This window comes from Chanodichthys erythropterus, chromosome 23 (genome assembly GCF_024489055.1).
Source record: "Chanodichthys erythropterus isolate Z2021 chromosome 23, ASM2448905v1, whole genome shotgun sequence".
Classification (NCBI taxonomy): Eukaryota; Metazoa; Chordata; class Actinopteri; order Cypriniformes; family Xenocyprididae; genus Chanodichthys; species Chanodichthys erythropterus.
In genome coordinates, this window is record NC_090243.1 from 6,893,825 (window position 1) to 6,917,354 (window position 23,530).

At 39.8% G+C, this 23,530-nt stretch overlaps 1 protein-coding gene across 1 annotated transcript; it reads right to left on the bottom strand.

The window, feature by feature from the left end:
• Positions 1–6,130: 6,130 nt before the first annotated feature.
• On the bottom strand, positions 6,131–20,531 carry csrnp1b (cysteine-serine-rich nuclear protein 1b). Its single transcript, XM_067377412.1, has 5 exons — positions 20,343–20,531; positions 12,720–12,922; positions 10,072–10,331; positions 9,681–9,977; positions 6,131–9,348 (listed from the first exon to the last, which is right to left on the bottom strand). Exons 2-5 carry the CDS (start codon positions 12,901–12,903, stop codon positions 8,389–8,391), a joined length of 1,701 nt encoding a protein of 566 aa, XP_067233513.1. The 5' UTR covers positions 12,904–12,922; positions 20,343–20,531; the 3' UTR covers positions 6,131–8,388.
• Between the last annotated feature and the right edge of the window lie 2,999 nt (positions 20,532–23,530).

Consider the following 23,530-nt stretch of genomic DNA (forward strand, 5'->3'; position numbering starts at 1 on the left):
GTTTTTGTTTCTTTTTTCTTAGAAGGGACAGAATAAAATGTCAATGTAAGCAAAATATCTTTCAAAGCTGTTGGTTTTTTATGTATTATTATTTATATAATAGGCCTACATATAAATAATGCATATAAGTTACATATATAGTATATGGTATGCCTAACACTTTATTCTCTCTAAGAGTCGACTCTGAGTCAATTAAACGAGTCGTTTGTAAAACGAATTAGCATATTGCAACCCCTTGCATGCATGTTCTCTGTAGCATGTACAATATGTATTTATTTGTGTGTTGTGTACGCTCCTCCGCGCAGCTTGTAGGTCTCCGGCTAACCAGCTAGCACAGTCTATGAGCTAGCATCAATATGTGTTCGCTCGCAACTGTCTAGAAATGTGTCAAATGTTTGTAGTTGTTATTACTTGGAGTGACGATAAAGAAAAGAGCAATACGTTGGTGTACAACCGCAATGCTTTATCAATACGTCTCTGCGTTGGGCTAACGCATAAACCATGACGGTTTGGGTGTTTATCACTGAGCTGTGGGCTAGGTTCGCTAACAAGCACACACACACAAATTATTTCCTCTCTGAGTCTTTATTTTTAGAACAGAGCGGAGCATCATCAATATTATAATACAACGTAAATAACGCAACCACTGTGTACTGTACTCCGTGTTAACCAGCAGAAGTCATCTGACCAGTCACCGCAGATTAGTGTCACGCAAATGAGGGGTTTGGAAAAATTAATTGTTGAGTGAATCGTTTGGGAGTCGTTGAGCAAATAAGGTAAAAATAAATGCATGCTATAAGACAATGAAGGTGTTTTTTTTTTTACCTTGCATGCATGTAAACCTGTTGTTGGGGACCCCCAAAACCTTTCAAATGCCATAATAGGGGCACTTTAATAAAAAGAACATTTTTCATTGCTAGTTCATGTTAAAGGGTTAGTTCACCCAAAAATGAAATTTGTCAATTTACTCACCCTCAAGTTATTCTACACCCGTAAGACCTTTGTTCATCTTCGGAACACAAATTAAGATATTTTTGATAAAATCCGATGGCTCAGGCCATCATGACAGCAAGATAATTAACACTTTCAAATGCCCAGAAAGCTACTAAAGACATATTTAAAACAGTAGTGGTTCACATGACTTTGATACACGCTCATCTTCGGAACACAAATTAAGATATTTTTGATGAAATACGAGAAGTATCTGACTCCTCCATAGACAGCAATTTAACCACCACTTTCAAGATCCAAAAAGGTACTAAACACATTGTTAAAATAGTACACATGACTGCAGTGGTTCAACCTTATTTTTATGAAGTAAGGTGGCCGAGAGAGCTCAACGCGCTGCAAATTAAGAAAACACATGCAAATAGAAAAAACACCAGCAAATAAAGAAAACATCTTCATCAGTTTAACAACACATGCGCTGCAAACTCCACAACACTTACAAAAAGACATCTTGGTCTATTTGTAAGTGTTGTGGAGTTTGCAGCACGTGTTGTCAAACTGATGAAGATGTTTTCTTTATTTGCTGGTGTTTTCTTCATTTACAGTGGCCGAGAGAGCTCAACGCGCTGCAATGAAGAGATGAGAACACTTTTTGTGCACAAAAAAATAACGACTTTATTCAAAAATATCTCTTCTGTGTCATTCTCATACGCCGTTTACGTTCAGTGCTTCCAGGTTCCACGTCAGAACGCCGACTCAGTTCTGACTTAGGCTGAATCACAAATGGCACACTTCTATGCACTTTCGGTCTTGTGGACTTGCAATGGCTGCCGCGTGTCCATTAAGTCCAGAAGGCCATAGTAGGGTGTCCCATTCATCATTTTAGGTTTCAGAAGGGTGTTCGCGAGCGCCCCCTTTGGCTGCTATGTGCCCTCAATGCGCACTTCAGCTGAGTCCGCAAGTTTGCGAGTTACGCAGAGGACTTTACCCGGCAGTCAAGGCAGCATTACGTCACAAAAGTGCAGACTCAGAGGAAGACCGTGAAGCCCTGCGTTACATTCGGAAGGCCTCATCCCTATGCCCTAATCCCTTCAAAGGGTTTACCCTCCGGAGTGAGAGCTTCAAAGGGATGAAGGATGTAGGGGTCAAAAAAAACTTTTTTGGAACGCACTTCAGCATCATCTTAACGAGACAATCAAGGAGGCGCCTTCGTCTTTTTTCCCCTGGTTTACTCTTTGTATTAATACGCATTCATTTACTGTAGTAACATTATTAGCTACTGCCGATCCTTTACGTTAAATATATTGTGTCTATGTATTTAAATCATTTGAATGGACTGATAAAGGGCGCTGTAAAGTATTTTTGTTGAAGTACAATGTCATTCAAAGGGCCCTTTGAAGTGTCCAGTTTTGAGCAATTCGGTTTGGAACGACTCTTCAATATGGCAGCCATGATTGTTTTCACTCCAAAGTGCCCTTCGGAGGGCGATATATCCCGTTTGGAACGTACCGAAGGTTTAAAAAGAAAAACACCAAGCCAACACCAACAAACTAGCAGCAACGAAAGCAGACTGTGGGATCGTATAACATGTAGAATCGGCCGAAAACAAGGCAACAAAGACCAACTTCAGCAGACGGTGTGGAACACACTGAGAAAACGTACCCTGTGTCTCAATCAGCTCCCTAGTTCAGTAGTCAGGGCACTGACCAGGGAGTCGGCCATTTTAAGGGCTGTCTCAATCGCAGAATCCTTTCAGGCTACTGAAACGTTCGCTCCCTGAAAAGTCCCACAATGCACCGTGGAAAAACCAGGGAGCATCGATGCTCACTATGCTCCCTTAAAGGTACAATCTGTGATATTTTTTTCCATTAGAGGTCGCTAGAAGCCTATTCAAAACAAGACGTAGTTTGATGATGCAAAGTTTTAGAGTGGAAACTTGGGACATGTGGTCTCCATCTCAACGGACGGTGCAAAGGAATAAGGATTGGAGTCTGGAAGAACTCATGTTCGTGGATGCGATTATTAACGTTGTAGTATGAAGCAGAGCAGGACCGAGTGTTGCGGGAGCTGAACGAGGAGCTGGAGCGATTGATCAACACACGCCTCACGAGCAGCGGGACTTTTATTATGACACAGTCGCTGGCGCCGCTTCTGCTTTTCCGGTCATGAGTTTACGGGAGCTGTCCTTGTCGACAGAACCAGCGGCAGATGGTAAACAGTAATTATGTTCCATAAATAATTAACACAATCCACCATAAAACGTGCAATAAGTAAATAAGGAACTGCTTGAAGCAAGCTAGTGGTTTGCTGGACGCTAGACACTACTTCCGCATTTGTCCACGGCACTGTTGTCATGTGGTTTCTACGTCAGTAAAGGCGGTAACAAAGGTAACTGACATCATTGACAGGCGACTGCACTGCCCCGTGTCACTGTTTAGAATGGGAATTTTGTCATGATTTACAAGTAGTCGAAAACATTAGAGATATTGTTAGTAATCAGCTGGACAAAATATATAACACCAGCCTAGTGGTTTTTGTATATTTTACTGCAAAAATTTTACATATTGTACCTTTAACGGAAGTTCTGAAGCGCGAAACTTGAATCACGTGAGCCAACTCACTACACATAACGATACGCGATAGATGGTTTAAAAAAAAAATACAAACCATTATTTTATTATATTTCAGCATAAACATACATCGCTAGACAGGTAATGAACATAATCTAGCTAACATTTATAATTTATTCACGGCTGAAATGTTGCACGTATATGTAACAAGCAAATAATTAATCATAATGTAACGTTACTTTAAATAACATTACAAGTAATGTCAGAAAATATCAGCTCTGTTGTTGTTCATAAATACCAGTAGTGATGTTGTACAATGAGGACGTTGTCACGTCGCCGGAAATAGAGTCATAAGTGTCCCAATGTGTAGTGAACCGGAATCTTTTACTGTCCTTACCAGTGCCCGAATTCGTATACATGATATACTGATTCACGAGCTCGGGAGCTAGGGAACTGATTGAGACACACCCGTAGTCTGCCGACCGTCGGCTTGGTATGTTCCTGCCTTTAGGTTGTCATTTGGGACCGGGCGTGGAACCTGGAAGCGCTGAACGTAAACAGCATAAGAACGAAGGTCTTACGGGGGAGTAATTAACATAATTTTCATTTTTGGATGAACTAACCCTTTAGTGCACTGAATAAACCACTATGAACGAATAATAAATGCTATGTGGTCCTCACACACATAGGTAAACAAACCGCAAATAAAGCGTGTCTTCAGTCTTTGTGTCTATCATCTTTTAGAATAACCTGAGTCTGTAATAGCGATCTGTGCCGCTAAAGAATGAAGGCCGCGATGTTACACATACACAGAAAACTCAGTTACAAAACAAAATAATAGTACCAGTTCCTAACTCTTGTATATTACACACGGTCCTATGCACAATTCGATGTTTTAAAACGATGGATAATTGATTAAACAACTTACTTTGTTTACCGTAATCTCTCAGCTTCTCTCTCCGTGAACAGCCACTCAGGTGAGGGCGGGGCTTAACTCGTTTGATATGATTGCGTTCTTAAAGGCGCACACACACATAGTTTACATCAATATATAGATGTAAAATTCATTCACATTTAAGTTATGGATTAGAGCCAAACAAATAAATTCAAATAAACCCATTTACTTTATCTGTAGAACTGTATTCTACTGGGTTAGCCTACATGAGTAAATGATGACAGTTTTTTAATTTTTGGGTGAACCAACCATTTAATTTGGGTCCATGATTAAACTTAACATAGGCCTACAACTATTGATGTTAATAATTAATTAGTAAATATTAGTACTAGTAAAAGAACATGAAAAAAGATTAGAGTTTTCCTTGATTGCTAACTTGCAATCAAGTTAGTATTTCCTTTGTCTTGTAACTACACACCAATTTGTTCGAACCTCATACTTCCATGTCAAACTCAACTATTTCAGTCAAAACATATTCTCTTTTATCAGAATCACTCTTATGCCTCAGATGACAAAAAAAAAAAAAAAAAAAAACTAACAAATACACACTACTTTCCTGCCCAGTGAACACTATTGATTTTGCAGCTCAATGTCGATTACAGCAGTGTTTCCCAACCCTGTTCCTGGAAGCACACCAACACTGCACATTTTGCATGTCTCTCTAATCAAACACACCTGATTCAAGACATCAGCTCATTAGTAGAGACTCCAAGACCTGAAATGGGTGAGTCAGACAAAGGAGACATGCAAAATGTGCAGTGTTGGTGTGCCTCCAGAAACAGGGTTGGGAAACAGTATACAACATAAATGAAAGAGTGCAGTTATAGTAAAATACAACAATGAGCTTTAGGAAAAAACTATTTTCATTACACTACTGTAAAGTGATCTTATCAGTAGATGAAAAGCACTAGAGAAAGTTCAATGAATATGAACTTGGTATGCAACACAATACAGTAAAAATAAATACATAAATTCAGCATCTTCTGCACCTTTGGCCAAGTTTCATTACAGTATAGTACTATAGCAGTTTATTGGTCTTCTGACAAAATATGTTCTCAGCTCTCAGTTCATAGGCTAGAAATAAATTTGACAATCAGGAGTTTGAGGGTGTAGAACAGTTTACTGTACATAGAATAGTGAAATGTCCCTCATATAAAGTATGTTACTGTAATACTGTATGTGTAAGTAGTATAAAAACCTTGTAGATGATTTTTTCAGCTCTCTCCAGTTAGGATGCATTTTTTAAAGCACATAATCATATGTGGCCCTATTTATATGATATCCTGAGATTCTGATTGGTGTATCATCAGTTTTGCTACTTAATGTTTACTCATGGATATATGTGTGCTATTTGAGTTCACATTGTGATGCTTCAGTTTATTATATCATGTGTTTTATGAATGAGATCATGGTTAAACCGCTATAAAATTAGGGTATTTTTGTGTAGAGTTTTGAAGAAATTGAGAAAATTGGAATATGTGAGAAAACAGGTGTCTGTTTTGAGAACTGAATCTATTCAACTTATTTGAAATATAAAATATTTTTATGATAATAGGTTTCAGTGTTCATATTTTTATTTATAAATACTGCAAAAACAGTGAGTATTTTCACCAATGAACTTGCATGCACAAAAGACGAGACAAACAAAATAGCAGTTGTAAGAAAAAGCTGGACTTTTATTTTGAATGGACAAACTACTGTCAAATGACTTGAATGAAATGAATAGCTTTAAACTGTTAAGCGTGAAAATATATAATATAAAAGAACTGCTTGGTTTTGTCTTTAGTTTCATTGAAGCAGAAAATATATACAACAAAAAGGCAGAAGTAAGAAACACTTTGAAAAGCATCAGAGATCAAAACATACATCAATCATGACTATAATAAATACCAATCATTTCCATTTCATCGCGATGAGGTGATACATCTTTACAAGGGAATAATAAGCTGGACTCAAATGAGTGAAGCCACGCCCACATCCTAAACAGCACATGAAGGCAAAAATAAAGCGAGTACATTTCTGATTGTGCATTTTTGCTCTAAACGCATGTAGTACTGAGACAAATGAATGGGTCTTGCATGCAAATGCTCCTATCGGGTCAAATAAGGCTACGCCGACAGCTGAAGTCTAGATGGTCAGATATGTACATCGATTCATTTCCTCAAAGCTCATTCAGAAACATACAAACTTAAATGTCTTCACTGTGAAGTGGAAACAATATGGGCAACACAAATTTGCATAATATAATACACGTTGCATAATATATGCAGGTTTTTATCAACAAAACGTTTGACTAAATTTATACCCACAATTCGTGTTGTCATTTGGGTTCAACCAACCAGTCAGAGTAAAATCAAATTGAGCTAGGTAAATTCGTTTAGGTAGTTACACCCACTTTATGCCTGTCCAGAATAATTGTTTTTTTTCAAGCATAGATTTAGCTCTATTTATATATTACAAATGTTTCAATATTCGAAGAACGTGGATTTCATTTCTTAATAAAATAATTTGTCAATAAACAGATTAGAATTCTCTGAAATCTACATAGTTACAAAATGTTAATTCTCTATAATCACAGGCAACGTTATCGGCGGTCACATTACAGGCCGGAAACTCTGATTTTTAATCAATAGGTGTGTTATATATAAGTTCATTAGACAGTGGCTCCTCGTGTTAACAGGCACAAACACTAAACCTTTCTTTTGTTAAACACATTGTTCTCTTTATTGCCCAAACCATGAATAAATAGTCCTAATGCTGAAATGCTAAACGTGAAATAATTTAACCGAAAGTGTTACTTCATAGTAATAGAATAGATTATTAAATACTTTGCAGTTGGTGCCCTTCCTCAACAGCTGAAACAAACATGTGCTTCACATAGGATAATGTAGGTGGGAAATGTGAACAAGCTGCTTTATTTCCACTTCTCCAGAGCACAGTGTGGCTCAGATAATATTCAGCTGGCATTCGGAGAAAAAAAGAAAAGAAAAAAAAAAACCCCAAAACAAAATAAATAATTCTCGGTAAGAATAAATAAAAGCAATTCGAAATAATGGTCAACAGATATCGTGGTTATATTACACGATATCTGCGGCGTGTAGAATAAATTAAAAGGAAATCGCTCACTTTTCTCCACCTTGTGCTGATGATCCAACACCATAAAATGGCATGAAAACAATCTTAGACTCAGAGACAACGGGGCAGGCGTGAGACTGGCCCCTCTGCTCTCTGATTGGTTCATTTTTTCACAGATAAAGTGCTAACTGAGGAGCCTCTGGGGGATTTGTGTACCGTTAGAAAATCCCAAGGAGCCGTTTTGTGGAACAGGAATCCTTCCTCTAGCTTTGCAAAAAAAACTACAGACCACCATCTCAAGTCGAAAAAGCGACCGAGACAGAAGCCCCTCCAAAAGAGGCCTGAATGCTGTTTATTTAGGTGGAAATTCTCAGAAAAACGCCAAATAACAGCGATGGTCAAAATGCATTGCTTCTGAAAGCTAGAAAAAGTCCCTGAGATACATAATCAGCATTATGACTCCCATTGGTGCCCCTTCTCAATTCATATAAATAACCTTAGCAATAATAATAATAATAATAATAATGGTAAATGTTGATAATACCACCAATGTGGGTGAGAAGTTCTTCACCTTCCTGGCCATATGTACAAATATTCAAAAATCAGTCGGCCAGACTCGTTTTTGAACTGAAATGTTAGCTGCCACTGCGATGGCAATAATGATAATAAAGATCGTTATAATAACTTAATGCTTTGCTAACATCTTAAAGGCAGATAATGCAAATATTGATATCCTGGGATGGAGGGTCTCCATTCATAAAGTAAAGAAGAAAACAAAACAAATGGCATTCATTTACAATCCCATAGTTCATTTGTACAGTGATCATACAAGAGCCCCTATTAGACTTTTACAGACTCCATCACTGACAGCTTCATGGCATCTTCTAGCATTTGATTGTCCGTGAAGGTGGCCGGAGGTTCTGGGACAGAATCTGACAAGCCGATCAGAGACTCCAGGAGACAAGTGCCCGGGTCGGCCGCCTGCGGAAGGCTGGGGTAAGTAGGCAACTGGAACTGAAAGAAATTGTCCACGTGCTCGTACTCCTTCAGGGAGTTGTAGAGCGAGCTCGGTCCCAGACAGGGAAAGCCGTCAAAGAACTCCAGGTCCGACTCGGATGACAGGCTCAGGTCCATGTAGCTGGCCGAGTGATCGATGGAGGGTGAGGGCGTGTGGGGGACGGAGCCATTGTGGAATAGAGCGATACCTTGATTGGCGTTCTCGTCTAAGAGCTCAGACATGGCCGTGCGGTTGTTGTCCGTTTGCGACGTGCTGAACTTGTCATCCGCCGCGCTGAAGATGCCGTAGCCCATTGACTCGCTCTTTTTCTGCTGGTTGTTGTTGTTGTTACACTTCCTGATAGAACAGTCCTCATTGTCCGTGTCGCTAAAGCTGAGGATTCTCGAGAGTCCGTTTTCGTCGACGTCTAGCGGCGACTGCTCTCTCTGAGCATTTTCGGCCGATTCTGAGTCCTCGCTCTGGCCTGAAGAACTAGATGAATCTGTCATGTCGCTGCTACAGCTGTTCTCTCCCACAGATACTAGCTCCGAGCTGAAGTGAAATGTGGGCGTCTCTGGCGTGGTGCTGCTCTCTGCTGGGTGGCTCGGGGAACTGCAGTCTGGCTGATCCTCAGGCGGCGACTCGCTCTCCGGTGTGTGCTCCTCCAAACGCTTCTCCAGCTCCAGCTTCATGATGGTGTGGATGTAGTGGGTCTGAACTCGGCTGGAGTTGAACTCGATGCGGCCCTGCGTGTTTCCACACCCGTCTTTAGTGCAGCCACATGGAAAGGATGAGTGGTCCATCTGTAACGACGGCAAACATTACATTAATGAATTAAGAAATTAATACAGAAGTACAATTTTTTTTTTTTTTTTTTCAGGACTATTTGATGAATAGAATGTTACAAAAATGTATGTAAAGACATTCATAATGTTACATAATTGTATATATTTATGTATATATTTAAGTTTATACATTTTTATTTTAGTGTTTTCGGTAAAAAAAAAAAACTCTGAACCAAAAATTATAAAACGATATTGTATGTATGCATTCTCTACAGTTGGAGCTACAGGAATGGTTTCTGTAAATATAACCAATAACCTTGTGTTCTCAAGGAAGGAAGTCTGTCGCTCACCTGACATTTGATCCCAGCCAAACTACAGCTGCAGCTCTCCGGCTCGCAGAAGCCCTGGCAGTCACATCCGCAGTCTTCTCTCGACGTACGCAGCTCGTGCAGTTGACGCTTTTCCTCTTTATCGATTTTTTTCACGCCAGCGGCTTTGAGGATGGCTAGTCTTCTCTTAGATGGGTAAGGATGCAGGAAGGAGCCGTCATCCAAGTTCACACCGCTGAGGTCGATTTCATCCTCGGGGATGTCATCGACAGTCAACCTTTCTGCTTCTTCGGACTCCTGGGTACCATTTTTGGTAAGCTGCAACATGAAAAGAATATTTACATGATTATGATGATGTTTTGATTTAAATACAGCTTGTTTGACCTCAGTGTGTGAAAATTAAATTCGCTACCTTCAGCTTGAGAGCTTCCAGTTTCTCTTCCCTCATTCGGTTTTTGAGTTTCTCTCGCCGAAGGTGGCGCTGTGCTACGGCAAACTCCGCCAGCGTGTAGCGGCGCTGGGCGCTGTGCCTCTGCACCATGCCAAGAGTGCAACCTCCCCGGCTGGGCACGCTGGTGAAGCCCTGGCAGCGAGGGAAGAAGAAGACCGTAACCTGGTCAAACTGCACGTTGCCTCGCCTTGTGCGCTTGGCTTTCTTCAGGATAGATGTGGCTGGAAAAAGAGAAAGAAAGAGGATAAATATAAAACGTTAAAGCTTGTGGTGGGACTTGAAAAGAAAACATTAAGTGGAAAACAGCGGGCGAATACATTCACAGGAATTTATGCTTGGAATTTCTTAATGGAAAATTGGGAGCACATGTCAGAGAGTGGTGGAAAAAATTTAAGTTTTGTTCCTAGTATCTCATTGGGGAGTATTTGAGTAGGAAGTGTGCCAAACCCAATGGGAAGACTTGGAGTGGGTGAGTCTCTTGTGTAAACATCAAGATCACATTAACGTTATTGTTGCGAGTTCGCTACTTCGCCACTAGATGGCAGGCCACACATAGCAAATCAGCACATTGTAAATGCCAGAGCTCATTCCACCATACTACACAATATGTAATAAAAAAATAATATTTCACCAATCAACATGTGCAACAGTTCAGCTAACAGTTTTCGATCAGTTCCAGTCACATGCAAAGACAACTGCATTCCTCTTCGCTCGTGTCTGACAAACAATCCACTCAGGAATTTCCCTTTGGCACTGAAGTGTGCAAGAGGAGAAAAAAATTCCAAAATCACAACCCAGCGGCTGGATGATCTGGAGGTTTGAGGCTTCTGGAAGTGGTGAAGGCACTTGCTCTTTAATAAAATACACTCCATCTTTATATGAAGACTTGCTAATTATTCCAACAACCGGTCAAAAAAAAAAAAATATATCAGTCAGTGTTTCAAAGTGAAGACTTCTTGAAACATAAATTTTTAATCGTAAATTCCATATCCTTTGTGCTAAAATATTTAATATTGAATAGTTAAACTCTGTGAGAGAGAAGCTCATTTTCCCTTGAGGCCACCAGCTCACTGATTGTTATCTGAAGGGAATGGAGGGGATGGGTCTTACTGTCCCCACAGCTGGTTTATATTAGACTTACAATGGTGGGAACTCAAACTCACACTCATCTTTTAGAAACTTGTGCGAAAAACATCTAACAAAAAAGATCTAATGGACAAGCCTAAAAGTAGTTCATAAGGGGTCTCAAATGAACTTGATATATAGGCATCACCATCTCAGAAACACAATGACATGTTGTTGTTTGAAAAACAGAGCAGCTTTATGTGTTATCAAGTTGGTATTGGTGATCTTATAAATTAGAGTAAACAAGCACCGATTTGACATCTCAGTAATGCAACGAGTCAGATTCTAGTGACTTCATCTAATATGCGGAAATTGATAATCTATGGATGTTAGTCAGGGTAGACAGCATGTTTTATTTTAGATAAATGAAAACGAGGTGGTGAGGGAAAGACAAACAGTGTGTTCAGTGGTTTGTACTGTTAAGTGTGTTGGTGCCAATCATTATGCAACTCTGAGAAAACATCCAAAAAAACTTCAGAAAACATGAGTTGTGAATATATTAGACATGTGCAAGCTACTGAACAGACCATACACTACGGTTCAAAAGTTTAGGGTCAGTAAGTTTTTGTTTTTGTGAGAAAAATACTTTTCAGCAAGGACATTAAAATGATCAAAAGTGACAGTTAAAGACATGCATATTGTTATAGAAGATTTCCATCTCATGCTGAAAAAATGTATCACGGTTTACAGTTTAAACGCACCAAATCAGCATATTAGAATGATTTCTGAAGGATCATGTGACACTGAAGACTGGAGTAATACAGCTTTTCCATCACAGGAATAAATTACATTTTAAAATATATTTAAATTAACGATGTTTCACATTATTACCGTTTTTACTGTATTTTTACCAAATAATTGCAGCCTTGATGTAAAAGACAAAAATCTTACTGTCCATTTGAATGCTAGTATACATCTGCCGCTTACAGCTTAGTTTTCATTCAGGTCGAATTAAATATGCCGTCTAACCTGAGTGCGCTCTCTTCTCGGACTTTGTTTCATAAACACAAGCAGACAACCATATCGTTTCCCTTCCTCTTCTCTTCATCCCTGCCTTCCTGCTCCGCGCCCCTTCGGTCTTTCTCAGCACCTGTGCTGGGTTCATGCCCGGTGCTCAGACAAAGCTCTGCGTTCATTCTGTCTCCGTCACATGGCACACTCTCTGGCTCCCTGCCCTGCCATCCTGGGAAACTCACAACTGTTTGCTTTCCCTTCCCTGACTCACCCCAACAACCTGGATGAGCGGCCTGCAGGAGGTGACCTGGTGAATGTGGCATGCATCAAAACATCCTGTGTAATTAGCTACATCCATGCAATTAATCTTGCAACCCCCCCCCGTATCTCAATAACACCTTATCAGGTAGGACACAGAATGGCTGAGATAAGCCTTGCAGACCTTATGCATGGGAAATAGCAATGGAAATGGGAGTCCGACCATCCACCCTAATGAGAGAATAAATGATTAGATCAAAAGGGAAACTCACTGTTTAAGGACGTTGCTGGGGAGCTGGGGGTGCTGGGGGTTGAATCCAGGGTGTCGGAGTAGCAGCTCTCACCATCCGAGTCCCATTCGGAGTAGGCGGAGGAGGAGAGAGAGGAGGGGGAGGACGAAGAGTAGCACGGGTCCTCCTCCACCTCCTCGTACTTCCTCTTGAGAACCCCGCTCATGGCGCTAGCGTTTGGTGATCTGTGGGAAACAAGCACAAACGGAAAAGAATTATAGGAGTGTTAAATGTAGAATGGAGATTGTACAAAGTAACATTTATCTTTTGCAACACTGAAAGTGAAAATCACATACCAGCACATTCGGGTTGTGATTGGGTTGTCATTTTTTTTTTTTTTTTACATTTATACTAACAGTCGAACGCACAGTCTTGGAAATTATACTTCATTTAACTCGTACACGTACACAGGCATTCGACGCATGCGCAGTTTTGAGCAATCTCTCGCCACGAGTTACAACGCATAACATCTTTGTATTCTTGTACAAATTAGGGTACTTTTTAACCTCTTCGCACAACCTCTCGTCTATATCTCCATTGTCGCTGTAGCTTGCATGCGTTCCGGTCTGTTCTGTTCTGTTTATGCAGTTTTTCTCCCGACTACCTTGTGAATCGACGCCCCCAGGGCACGGTTGCCACCTTGTGGATAAACTAATTAAAATTAAATGCGCATGTGTGACCTGTATGTACAAGTATGCCTGGTTACAAAAATCTGGCGGTGCGCATACTCTTCTGTTGACGAAATTCACGCCACGCACTGTACGCTGACCCTTGCGTAAACATCATTGTTTTGAAAAATCTCCATTTTCACAGTCCACACTACAATGCGAATCTCAATATGGATGGAAGGCCAAAACATGTAGAAAAAGATGCAATTTCAAGTAGTGTTAGTGTAGCCAAAGGGCCAAAAATGAAAAGTTCACTTCCAAGCAATCTGGCTTTGACCAACAGCTAATTTGTTTGGCTATGAATATTGCACTGGCGATGTTGCATTCTTATTGTCCTAATAGCAGTTAAATGTCCAGTGAGGTTTTTAAACACCGGCTACGAGCATTATACTCCAAACAAGCAGCTGACCACGCTTTATGCATCCTCTGAGCGGTGTGGAAAACAGGAAGTAATCAATCACGTCCCTCCGGTGCAAGTCAACAATTACCAGACCCTTCACCCACTTTCAAATCCAATCGCATAGACAAATACATTGATTAAGACGGGGGTTGATTACATAGCCACATTAGCGAGGAGGGTAAATTTAGGTTACCCCACTCAAAAAGCACACATCACTGAGCCAGTAGCAGCAATTACAATTTACACAGCTGCTAAATGCATTTTATGAGACTCTGTAGTAAATGTGTGTACAGCTTGGCACAGTAAACATGTTTATGTAAGTCTAGGCTGCATTTGTCGCTGCTCCCGTGGAGAGGTTGCTTATTGGGCAATAAAAGCAATCAATCCTTTGGCAGGAACAGTCTAGCCGGTGCCCATCAGCTTTTAAGGGTCAGAGCCGGTGCAGCGCAGCCGCGTTTACACGAAACCATCATTTGATACTGGTGGCTGTGGACTCATTTGTTTCTCTGCCCGGAGATAAACCCCAGCCAGCTAATTCACCTCAGGCTCAGCCTCTCGCTACACTCCACAGCTCAGACACATTAATGCTGAAACAGGCAGAATCGAAGGAAGGAAGGAAGTGGGGAAGGAAGGAAAAGGTTTGATTTAGAGATAAAAGTTTTCACTGCTGCTAGAGCGAATCGACAAAAATTAAACTTAAGATGTGACAGGATATAATTCTAGTACTGACTTATGAATGGCTATGTTAACCGCACTAACAGGGCCATTTTCCCCCAGAAGTGATGAGCAGTAAATAAGTGCTTCAGAATAAGACTTGTTCGCACTTCTGAGAAAAAGTGACAGACGGTCGTGACTGGCAGATTATACAGCTCATGATGTTGGTCTATGTGTCATCGACAAAAAACTGACACTGATTCATCCCTGCCATATAGAGTGTGACTAACACAATATGACTCAATAGTAGTCTACCATTTGTCTAATAATCAACTTCAATTACCAAAGTGTACAAATACTTTTTTGTTTGAGTTCAAATTTAGCAATTTAATTAACTGACTTTCAGTGTTAGCAGTCAATAAGATGGATTTGTGTAACAATAAATTGAGTAATGTTGTTTAATCTTCCCTTGGGATACACGATATAACCAATATTAGATATTAATACATTTTATTATATGGACTTTTTACTTATTTTATTTACAATATATATTGATATTTAATCGAATATATAATTGTGCATGCTAATTTCCACTATTTTCAATTCTCTCATTTTAAGTTATTCTTTAATAAAACTAAAAAATTAACGCTATTAAAAGTAATCTTTATTAAATCGCAAAATATATAGGCTTATTTTTCACACATTATAATGATTTGATGCCTAAATTCACTTGTAGTTTTAAATTGATTTTAGTTAAGCGATTTATTTTTAGTGTAGAATTTTAAACACTTGCGATTTATCTTTATCTTTATTGGCCATAACATGACATAATTGGCATGACATAATTGGCGAGTCTCTATAATCTTCAGAAGAGATTATGTAGACTTTCCCACAGGTTGCTCTATTCACAAGCTAAACTTTTTTCTCTCTCTGTGCATGTGCATTTCACACATTAGTGCCACTGTCGCAAATGTGCCAGACATCGAGGGCGCGTCATTGCCGTCTGCACATTCAGCCGTGTCTCCTAGACTGCCAAATGTCGCTGCCAAAAAGCACAAGGTGAATCTTATCTGCGTCTAACCCTACAATATCTTCCATGAGTCGAACTTATCTGCTCGTGCAACACCAGCTGAAAGCAAACAATACTTGAACCTTGACTGGAGGAACTCTGCAAGCCAAACAGTTGGAAAGTTATGCAATAGTTTGTGTCACGCATTAATACTCGGACACGGGTTTTAAACAGACAAATGACACAGCAAACAGCTGACTTGTCTAAAAACGGCAGTACAGGCTAAAGACATAATCTATTTTTACTGCAAACTGTATGTGTCCAGATCTGTCCTCATTTGCATGCAAACAGAGCCAGCGCAGGGAGCGTGAACCCTTACATACTACGCCTTGATTGAAAACAAGAAGCTTTCTGCACAGACAAGCTCACAGTCCTTGGCAGGAAAAACTTTTTATATCTATATCGGAAGACAATGAGAGAGAACTTGACACTTGACTCTCACCACTCATGTGGAGAAGACTGCAAAACTACTAAGAATTCATCCTCATCTGCTCATTTGACTAGTAAATTGGCTGTTACATTTCTAGATGCAATCCACTCACGCTTTGTACAAGAAACCACCTGATCTCGGTATCTGGTGCTCATCAAACCCTCGTTCTTATCAGTGTCTCAGACACGGAGTTTACCTTCACATTCAACCATTATCGCTACTCCTCATTTAACAGAGAAAAAGAGAGAATTCCCTGAGGACGGCATGCATGCCTACCAAGCAGAGGAGTTTTAATTAAGGACTCTGGACAGTGAGGAGAGGGGGAGGACGGCACGGGAGAGATGGAGATAGAGGGGGGGGGGGAGAGTGCAAAACCTGGGTGTTAGAAGTGGGTCATTGTCTCTTGACTGCAGCCTACCTGACACATTGATTTGTTAATCTTGCTTAACGGGCAGAAACAATGACGACGAGCTAATCCCAGGAACAAGAGAGGGGGAGTGTGGGGGGGGGGGCTCAGCCGTAGGTCAATCTGGAGCTTGTCCTGTTGCGCTCCAACATCAGCAACGACTAGAAATACGAGCAAGAAATCTCACAAATAAAATATGAGCAGTCAAAACACACCATCTACCCATAAATCCGCCATAGAGCAGGTCTGGATTTCACATCCAGGCAGAAGCTGTCACCAGCGAGGTATCCCAGACTCTCTGAGCAGGTGAGACGTTCGCACTGGTGCATAAATTATGCAAGTCTGTCATTCCAATAAAGGCAGTGCACGGATGAGGAATTCACAATACTGTAGTCACTAAGGACGGCAGATATAAATCTCAAGAACGGCCACAAAAGCAGCAGATTGCTGAAACTGGATCTTTATCTGCTGTCGGCGGGAACACAAAAGCTTCATTAAAAATTCTTTAACTCACCAAAAAGCGTAAAAGCAGCCGACACCATGGAGCAGCCTGTGTTAACTGCAAACATTGGAATCCCGACCTCATCTTATGTAAGAGATGAGGTCGGCTGATTGACTTTGCCCCTCCAGCTCACAGCTTCCATCCAAGATAATGTAATGAGTACCATGTACCTCAACTAAATGATCTAAAAATACACAAAAGTGTGGCTATGAAACCTGGCTGCTAAAGATGGTGTAAAAGCACTTGCAAGATAATTGGAATCAAATCCAGATTCCACAATTCCACCAGAATAAAAGAAAACACTCCCCCTGCTGGTCGGCTCCTAAGAACTGCAGTCAAGGGGGGGGAGGAGGGAGCTGTGTGCTGTTCCGATCATCACTCTAGATGTTCAACTACGCCAGAGACATTCTGTTCCTGAGATTCAACCCATGCAGAGTACACATTCATCCCAAATAGGAGTGTGCACTGATGTGGGACGAGTGTAGCGGGCGAGAACTTTAAACAAATAAATAATGCGATGTCTCCAGCCCACAGGAATTCTCCTCTGGCACGGCGACACATTCTGTAATGGTCTATCTATCCCAGATGTGTCGGTGTAGTCCAGACCACTATTGCCCAAGAGGAATCACCTCAGACAGAAACATCTATTAAAACACCTGACGGGGCTTCACGAGTCATCAAAGATTATGTTATTATGGTGGAGATGAAGATGTGTTTCACAGATCTGTTAAGCATAGCTGCCTCTTCTACTATGAATTTCCAAATTTGAAATATGCAGACAAAACAAGATTTATCAAACAACACATATAAGTTGTACCTAACATTGCATATAACTTACCGCAGATAAGTTTATTTTACCGATATCCAAAGTGACATTTAGAATCTAAAGGAATACAAAAAAGACAATTCTGAATTAGTCGGTTTTCATACTGGGGTACGTAGATAAGCTTAGAGAAAAAAATTAAGTAATAATAAACTTTTATAAAAAAAAATTAAAAAAAAAGTATTTTTTTTAATTTATTAAAATACATAATAGATTTAAATACATCTAATAGCACAGTATAGTGTGCATAGAAAAAAAATCTAATGTAAGATTATTAATAAATAAATATAATTTTTCACAGTCTTTATACAAGAAAATATCTAGCTGCTTTTCAATTTTAGAATGGGTTCCTTCACGTTTATGATCATATTTGGGGGTCCGTGGCATCTAAAACACTGAAAATCCCTCACTTAGATTATTAAGAGGTATAAAAAAAATAATAAACATCTCAAAACACCCTCTTAAAGGTTATTTAACAGTTCTGAGCGAATTGTTCCTCACGGTTCAAGTCAACGAGTGGAAAATATGACCGTTCAGGAAATTGCCTGAACTGTAAGGAGATATTTCCATTACACACAGAACAATTTGCATCAATATCCGAAATGCAAACTTCCAGCAGAGTGTGCAAAGTGTAGCTTCCTTGAGAAGTCATCAGCATGAATAACTTAATGGTGACTAAACAAATAGTAACCATCTTTACCAGTCTCTTATGACTCTCAAGGGAGAGTATGTGTGTGTGTCTAGGGTGGGGGAGCTCAGGGGTCAGCAGCTCATGTCTGGGGCGCTCACTGGTACCTCACAAGCTGGGAGGAATGCTTGAGAGTGACAAAACAGATGGGATCCCTCTGCTTCTCTGTTTTTGAGACATCAGGACCTCCACCTCCCCCAATACCAGGGCACAAAAGCCACACACCAAGAGAGCCTAATAAACAAGATGACACGCTAATAATACCGACATCATCTTGGTTAAAAAAAAAGTATGACTGGTTTAAATGAGACACGTGAGAACTCACATGAAAAGAGGGAAGGAAACAACCCAGACATGTCACCAATTAAGTGAATCACTAGTAAGGGCTGATTTCACAACATGTAAGTTCGTACCTTATCAACCCAGAAGTATGTAAACTAAATAATGCTTATCTCGTATGGGTCTTATTTGATAAGTTTATAGTGTACTCCAATTCAAAACATCATTGTTTTTTCACAGAAAACAACTCACTCGTGACCAGTGAGAGTGACAAACACATTTTAAAAGACATAAAAACAATTAAAAAACCGCACTTAGGTCAATTTAGGAATAAACACGATCATGTAGGCGATATATAAACAAACAAACAAACAAAAAAACCGGCTGCCATATTAATTGATCCCACAAACAACCCGAGTGAGGTCACGCGAGAGAGCGCGACTCGCTCAACATAGCAGCACGCGCAGCACAAACACCCTCAAACTTACCAAACAGTCACAAAAAAGGTAATAACAAGTGCTTATGCGCTGGGATTTTCACAATATACCGAGATGCTTTAACTAAAGTTTACATACACGCTCAAGTGAATGCAACAACTTCCCATCTCAAACATTCAACCTGCTTACCGACAGGGACAGTAAAACGTATCTCACAAAAGAATATAGTGAATATGCATGTAACAAAGTCGGAAACTAACAAACCCGTGTGAAATGAGAACATCAAGTTGCATTTTCACGTCAGTTATTCCAATCATGCCGCGCGCAAGGTGTCAGTGATTGTTGCCTCCTTTCTCTTGATGACCCTCCCCTCGTGATTGACTGATGTCAATCACAGCAATCATATATTTTTTTTAATACTATTTATTATATATATATATATATATATATATATATATATATATATATATATATATATATATATATATATATATATATATATAAATAGATACAGTTTGGATCGGATCAAGTGAGGTCTCCCTCAGACCTGCATTCAGCCTCGCATGCACCCCCGGTGACGTCACTGAGGACTGGAAGTGCATGTGAGGCTGAGCGCAGATCTGCAGGCAGACTATTGAAATGATGCGGTGTGGCACCTTAAGGAGTCGCTCGCGCTTCAGAAGACACACCAGCACTATAAACGTGAACGGGGAATGCACTCAACACATGAACACATCCAAACCAGCAATTACGGCTTATCGGATACACACACATACGGTCCACTATGCTGGAATTCTGCCAATGGATCCGATCAGAACCGCCAACAGCTGCTTACGAGAATTATCTTTTAAATCAAACCCATCAACCACAGCCATTTAAAATCTGACAGACAAAACGCTTATATTTACTCCGAACAATACACACTTAACCTACACTTAAGCACCAGGGTTAAAATAATAAAGAGTTTATTAGTGAAATAAAACGTTTCATTCATTAACACTGAAAACGCCAGACAATGGTAAATAAATGTAAAGTTTAGTTAGTTTTTTTTTTTTTTTTTCTCTGTCACGGCAGCACACAACAATTTCCTCTGCTTTAGCTACTTGAAATAGTTACACAACAGATTTTATCGGGTTACTGTGGCCGACAAAAGAACATTGAAACTATCTGGCTGGACTCCAGCACCGAGGTTTGCCTATTAGACACATTACAAGTGCAGTGTATAACAGCGCGGATCTCCGCTACTCACCAATAAGGTGTCCGATCAGCATTAGTATATCACAATATAGAGAAAGATGAAGCGGTAATAATCCAAGTGACTCGATCGAGCGTTTATCCGTGTATAGATCCCGTTCTGTTCGTGTGGCTATTGTGCGCTCGGCGTACTGAAGCAGCAGCTGAAGCTGTTCCTCTTGTCTGAAGCAGACGGCTGAGCAGCGCAGTCTTTTCGTCAGTGGAAAACTCCCTCCTGGCGTGTGACGCAGGCGGTGACACTGCCCACGCGCCGCTTCCTGCCTTCCGCGCGGAGCGACACTCCTCCTGGCGCGCTCGCATCCTGACAGAAAATCACTATAGTAACATGATTGAGAAAGGACCGGAACACAATAACGCGCAGGTCAAGGGAAACAGTAAACCTTTCATTACCCTGAAAAAAAAATTACTATGGTGACCATAGTTTCTGTCAAAATACCGTAGTAAATTAAATTTCCTTAAAACACTGTAAGACATTGTACTACAGTGGTACTAAAAATAGACCTATAGGGTGAATTCAGGTTTATCAGGTTTATTAAAGTGTCCCAATCAATCTGAATTCACCCATAGTGTGTGTTAATATATAATATAATAAAATAAATAAATATATAAATACATCCTAAATATAGCCTATGAATATTTATAATATTTCTATATTGTATATAGAAATATAGTGTCTGTAGGCTGTTATATATATATATATATATATATATATATATATATATATATATACATACATACATACATACATTTACATTTAGTCATTTAGCAGACGCTTTTATCCAAAGCGACTTACAAATGAGAGTAGTAGAATCAATTAAATCAACATGAGAACAACAGTATGTACACACACTAACTCTATTTTAATATTTATTCAGCATTCCCGATAGTGATATTGCTTAACTATAACCAAATAAATTAAATATACACAGTTTTTAATGTTGTTTGCATGGTTTTTATTCATCATTTCCTGACTCAGCCTCCACAGAATTAATGAGTCATAAATCTTTTGCATCATTTAGTAAATCCTGTAATACTTTTGCATCATTCAGTAGAAAAACTTGTAAAACCAATGCCAAATTTATTGGTCATATTGTTGCAGACGTGCAGTAGCCTATTCACAAGGCCGTAACCATGTCTTGAAAATGGGGGGGGGGGGGGGGGGATTTTAAGGAACAGAACAGTGAAGGAAATGCTAGGTCTAATTCTAGTAGGGAAGTAATCATTTTGAACTATTTGCAAATAATATTACGCAATATTCACTTTTATTTGTTTGCCTAATATGTTGAAAATGAAATAGGTTTCATGTCATGTCACATTTAGTTAGGAATTAGCCTACATGAATCATGTATATGATGCCATATTTTCAATTCAAAATGGCCATATTTGAGAAATATTTGAGTAGTTAGTTTGCTGGATATTACTGTTGGTCGTTTAATAGTTCTATTATAAAACGGTTGCCAAATAACAAATGTTTTGCTACTTTCATCTTTGCTCTCTTTCAACATTAAAACTGACGCTTCACAATTCACACTGGAATTCGCACTTCTGCTTCAGTAAACCCTGTCTACTTTGATTTGATTGGCCATCTCATCTCAATCATTTTGACATTGACAAGCACACTGCTGAGGCCAGTGTTGCCAAATCCACAGTTTTCCCTCAGAATTGGGCTACTTTAACACTTTCCGTGGGTTGACATAATAATATAATATAACATAATAACATGATATTTAGCCCCTGGAATGCGAATATTACCAGAAATATGGATTTTAACACTCGGAACGTGATTTTTACTGGGATTTTTACCCCCCCTGAATCGCGATTGGGTTAGTTTTGAGTATCAATTGGGCGGATTTTGTTGTGAAAACCTGACAACCCTGTCTAAGGCAGACCAGCCTAAAAATGTAACTTTTAAAGCTTTTTTCATTCTAACAACAAACAGAGCGCTGCGGAATGAAGTGCAGCAGTGCAAGAATTTCAAATATTGGAGGGGACAATTTGGCCATTTGTAATTTTTTTTTTTTTTTTTTTTTGAGGAGGCGGGGACTTGTCCCCCTCAATGTCTATGGTGTTTACAGCCCTGCTCAGACATACTGAATAACTAATATTATAATTTTTTTACATTTGGCATTTATTAAAAAAAGTTAGGCTGGGGTTGATTGCAAGTTCAAGATGGGTCATAGTGATTTCAGGTATGACTGAACATTATGTCTCCTTCTATCTAAACCATCAGTGTCAGCCGTGTCATCATTAACTGCGCACGCCTGCATGACACAGAATTGCATTAATGCAGGATTTATCAGAACGGTGCGCATACAAGCGTATTTAGGTGGAGTAAACTTTCATTTTCTAGAGAAAAAGGGAGTGCTGCCAGTGTCAACACAGGTGTAAAATGCAGCCAGCGTGTTCGGGTGGAGCCACCAAAAGACGGCTGGTGTTTGTGAACAGATTGAACAGATGATCACGGATCTCATTTTAGAGTGCTTCGGTCTTTAGGGTCCTGAAAAGAGCATTATCTTTCTCCATCCCAAAAACTAAATACGCAGGTCTGGTGGCATGCTGAGAATCACAGGTCTGCTGTTGCTGCAATACACAAATCAAGCTGTTAGGCTAAGCTGTGCTCAAATCACTACTCTTGAGCACTTTTTCAATTAATGTTGTTGTTTACAGGGGTAATTCGGTGTTCATGTTGCTAAAGGGTGTTTACTTATAATTGTTGGTGTGATTCAAAAGGGTTGGTTTACTTATTAGTGCACGTGTTGAGACAACAAAACCATAAGAAGTGTGTGTTAAAGTGTAGATAGTCTCTTCCTGATTGACTTGGATGTCGCCTTCATGTCTTTTGGCACGTTGTTACTTCTCTTTTTAACTCAAGCCAGTAAAACCACTTATCTTTTTAGTTAAAGACATAGGTTGCCTTTGTTGTATCATTGAGGTCTTGACCCACTCAAAAACTTGTTAAAGAGAGAAACAGAAACTCAGTGTGTTTCCAACATGAAGACATTATTGTTACATGCAATAATATTGATAAAAGATGGTTCAGGACATGAAAGAACTCATCACAAATTCCTAAAGTGGAAAATGTTGAGGGGATGAACACTGATACTCACAAATGTTTGTCTTCTCTTCCAAGAAAAGAAGTCTCGGGAGGGGGAGGGGAATGCTTTCGCCAGGGCCACTGGCTCA

Excerpts from the sequence above, each read along its gene's own strand:
- csrnp1b (XM_067377412.1), bottom strand. The coding sequence starts at position 12,903 with ATGAGCGGGGTTCTCAAGAGGAAGTACGAGGAGGTGGAGGAGGACCCG. Across the intron at positions 10,332-12,719 it reads CCCAGCAACGTCCTTAAACA|CCACATCTATCCTGAAGAAA; the intron begins GTGAGTTTCCCT and ends CTCTTTTTCCAG. Across the intron at positions 9,978-10,071 it reads TGGAAGCTCTCAAGCTGAAG|CTTACCAAAAATGGTACCCA; the intron begins GTAGCGAATTTA and ends TTCATGTTGCAG.